Source organism: Zasmidium cellare (genome assembly GCF_010093935.1).
Source record: "Zasmidium cellare ATCC 36951 unplaced genomic scaffold M409scaffold_161, whole genome shotgun sequence".
Lineage (NCBI taxonomy): Eukaryota > Fungi > Ascomycota > Dothideomycetes > Mycosphaerellales > Mycosphaerellaceae > Zasmidium > Zasmidium cellare.
This window is the reverse complement of record NW_022987105.1, coordinates 1-2,674: the sequence shown is the minus strand read 5'-3', so window position 1 is coordinate 2,674 and position 2,674 is coordinate 1. Positions and strand designations below refer to the sequence as shown.

General features: G+C 57.1%; 2 protein-coding genes across 2 annotated transcripts; both read right to left on the bottom strand.

The window, feature by feature from the left end:
• Positions 1-54: 54 nt before the first annotated feature.
• Positions 55-465, bottom strand: M409DRAFT_31191 (uncharacterized protein; the record flags this gene model as incomplete). The annotated part of the gene is made up of 1 exon (XM_033810215.1): positions 55-465. A coding segment is annotated over one exon (411 nt), but the record flags the coding sequence as incomplete, so codon positions are not given.
• Positions 466-830: 365 nt separating this feature from the next.
• On the bottom strand, positions 831-2,628 carry M409DRAFT_61787 (uncharacterized protein; the record flags this gene model as incomplete). Its single annotated transcript, XM_033814879.1, has 4 exons — positions 831-1,108; positions 1,291-1,479; positions 1,575-2,066; positions 2,152-2,628. Coding segments are annotated over 4 exons (1,436 nt in total), but the record flags the coding sequence as incomplete, so codon positions are not given.
• Positions 2,629-2,674: the final 46 nt, after the last annotated feature.

Here is a 2,674-nt window from a genome sequence, read left to right as displayed (position 1 = left end):
CCGTTGAGAATGAAATGCCAGCCGGCAGTTCATTTTAGCATTGGAAGACTGTACCTTCTTGGCCTCGTAGTATGCGTCGAATGGCCTGAGGAACGCGCGCCAGAGGAAGCCGAGTTGATTGACGTCTGATAGGTTGACATATCCGGCGACGAGGGGCAGCAGGTCACGGAGTGAGGTATCATCCGGGCGGATGTGAACGTGGATTCCGTGATTGCGCAGAGGGGCAGCAGAGGAGGGGACAGGTTGGTGGCTCTCGCTCTCAGCGACCAGGCCAGGTCGATGGTCCTGGAGCCAGACATCGTGAATGGTGAGACGGCGCTCCAGCTTCGCGGTGGGGATGTTCAGTCGGCCGCTGAGTGGGATGGCGTTGATCTGGGCGACTCGGGCCTGCAGGCCGTCGGCTGGGAAGACAGGTGCATCAGGTGGGCCCTCGGGAAGGTCGGCGATCGGAGCGGCGTCTCCCATACTCGCTCGGGTGTAGAGGTTCGTGCGTCTCGTTCAATGCTATGCAAAGTCAGTCTCCGCTTCTCACCGATGCGGACGGGATGGTTAGTAAAACTTACTAATGTAAATGAAGATGAATTGACGGTTGGCAATGACGAGGTCACCTAACAGGTGGAAGGTTTGTTTGATGGAATAATGAAGCCTCTGCAAGAGGAAATATATATAGCTGCGCACTGACCACCTACCAGCGCTTTTTATCACATGCTTTACCTTCACTTTACTCTACTACTTTGACGGCCGGCATTTGATTTAGCGAACGCTTTCGGGTTTCGATCAATGATATTCCCTCATCGCATCGATCATTTTTTTGCGCCCCTTCCTACCTTTTACGTTTTTGCATTTTTCTCCCATGTTTCGCCGTAGAGAATGGCCATTATCGGCGGCCCCGGGGCGCGGACATCGGCCCCTACGAACATGGCTCTCTCAACGCCGCCGGATGAGGAAGGGAGGGCGGATGAGGAAGGCGGGGGGGGGCGGATGAGAACTTGATCCATGGTCATTCCGTGCTCGGGGAATTGCTGTTGGACGTTGGCTACAGATGACATGGACAGGAGGAAGAACGTATACCTGCGTGGGGGAAAATCAGTTCGCAACGGCGGCGTTCCTGCACTGCGCACGCGTGGCGTGGAAGGACATTATGGGAGGCTGCTGTGCATTTTCTGAATGGAGGTACTTTCATGCATGTGTCTATCACAAGCTATGTACCAATCTGTACCGTGACCAAAGAGAACCCATATCCTACCCGTCCGTCTCGCAGCTATTTCAACCTCAAATTAGGATCCCCACCGGCCTGATCCCAAGCTTCGATGACGAGGTCGTTGCCTTCGCCGCGGCGGATGTTCTTGGGGAATGTGAGTTGGAGTTGTGCGATTCCGAAACGCTTGACTTCTTTGAGGTTTGCCATGTTGGTGACGAAGAGGTCGATTTCATCGCGAGTCAAACGAGTCGCGGTGTCGGGTTCGGGCTCTATGCCGCCTGCGGAGCGTTAGTCGACATGACATGTACATTTTGAGCGCATGTTGAAACGAATTGCCGACTGGCATTTCATGTCAAACACTTTCTTACCGTACCATTTGTGCCGGTGTCGCCAGCGACGAGAGACTCGTGCTCGTCCTCTTGCTTGTCTGCTCCGTTGCCTGTTGAACCACCATCGTTGGACATGGGTTGGTCGCGGACGCTGTCGACCGTGGCGGACGGGTCGTCATTGGCGTTGACCATCGGGGTGTCGACGTCGCCCTTACGAGACCCGTCATCGTTGCTCGGTAAAGTCTTATCGGGTTGGGCGATCGGGATGGGTTGCGGTGAGCTGGGGGTCGCCACGACAGAATCGCGGGGGGCGAGCGAGTCTCGCTTGACGGGCTTCGATCGATTCGCGGGGCGGCTGTTGATGATGGGTATGATGAAGGGGGTGGGCGTCGGAGTGGGCTCGGAGTTGGAGTCGGGAGCTGGCGCTTGCGCCGTAGCGATGCGCTCGTTGGGGTGATCGCCGAGATAGATCTCAATGGCGCGCAGGATGTACTTGGACGGGGTCTGAGCCCATTCGGCTGCTTGCTGCAGAAGCACTGTCTCGAGTTAGCGTTGCATCTCAAAGATCGCACAACTGAACTGCCGACTAGCAATTCAGTTTGCGGGTGTGGGAAAGCTTACCACCGGGGGTGATGGAGAAGGTGCGATACTCCAGCCTATTCGCCATTTGCTTGGCCGCCGTGATGCAAGCCTGGGCAGCGGCCTCGTCATCTTCGATGGCAGGTGGATCTGGGAAGAACCCACGGAGAGAAGAGAACGTGCCGGCAGATGGCTTCGGGGGGTTGGCCTTGGGACCGGTGGTCTGCTTCTGGGCGGTCCTGCGTCTCAACGTCTCGTCTTTGGTGGCCTTCTTCTTCTCGGCTTCGGCGGCCTGGTGCTTGGTAAGCTGGTCCATCATCGCTGCGGCGAGGTTGCCACCCGAGGCCATCCGGAAGAGTGTCTCCTCTGGAATGAGGTTCTTGGCGGAGGGGTCGTTCGAGTCGTTCCAGGAAGCTCCAGAGCGAGTGGATCGTAGACCGAACAGGTTTCGCAGCACGGCGTCGGCAAAGTCGCCGTGGACCAGCTCGAGTGCGAGTGTCGCCTCCGTGACCTTCTTGTCTGGGATTTCCAAGATCCGGTCGGCGATGTCTGCCTTCTCCGTGGC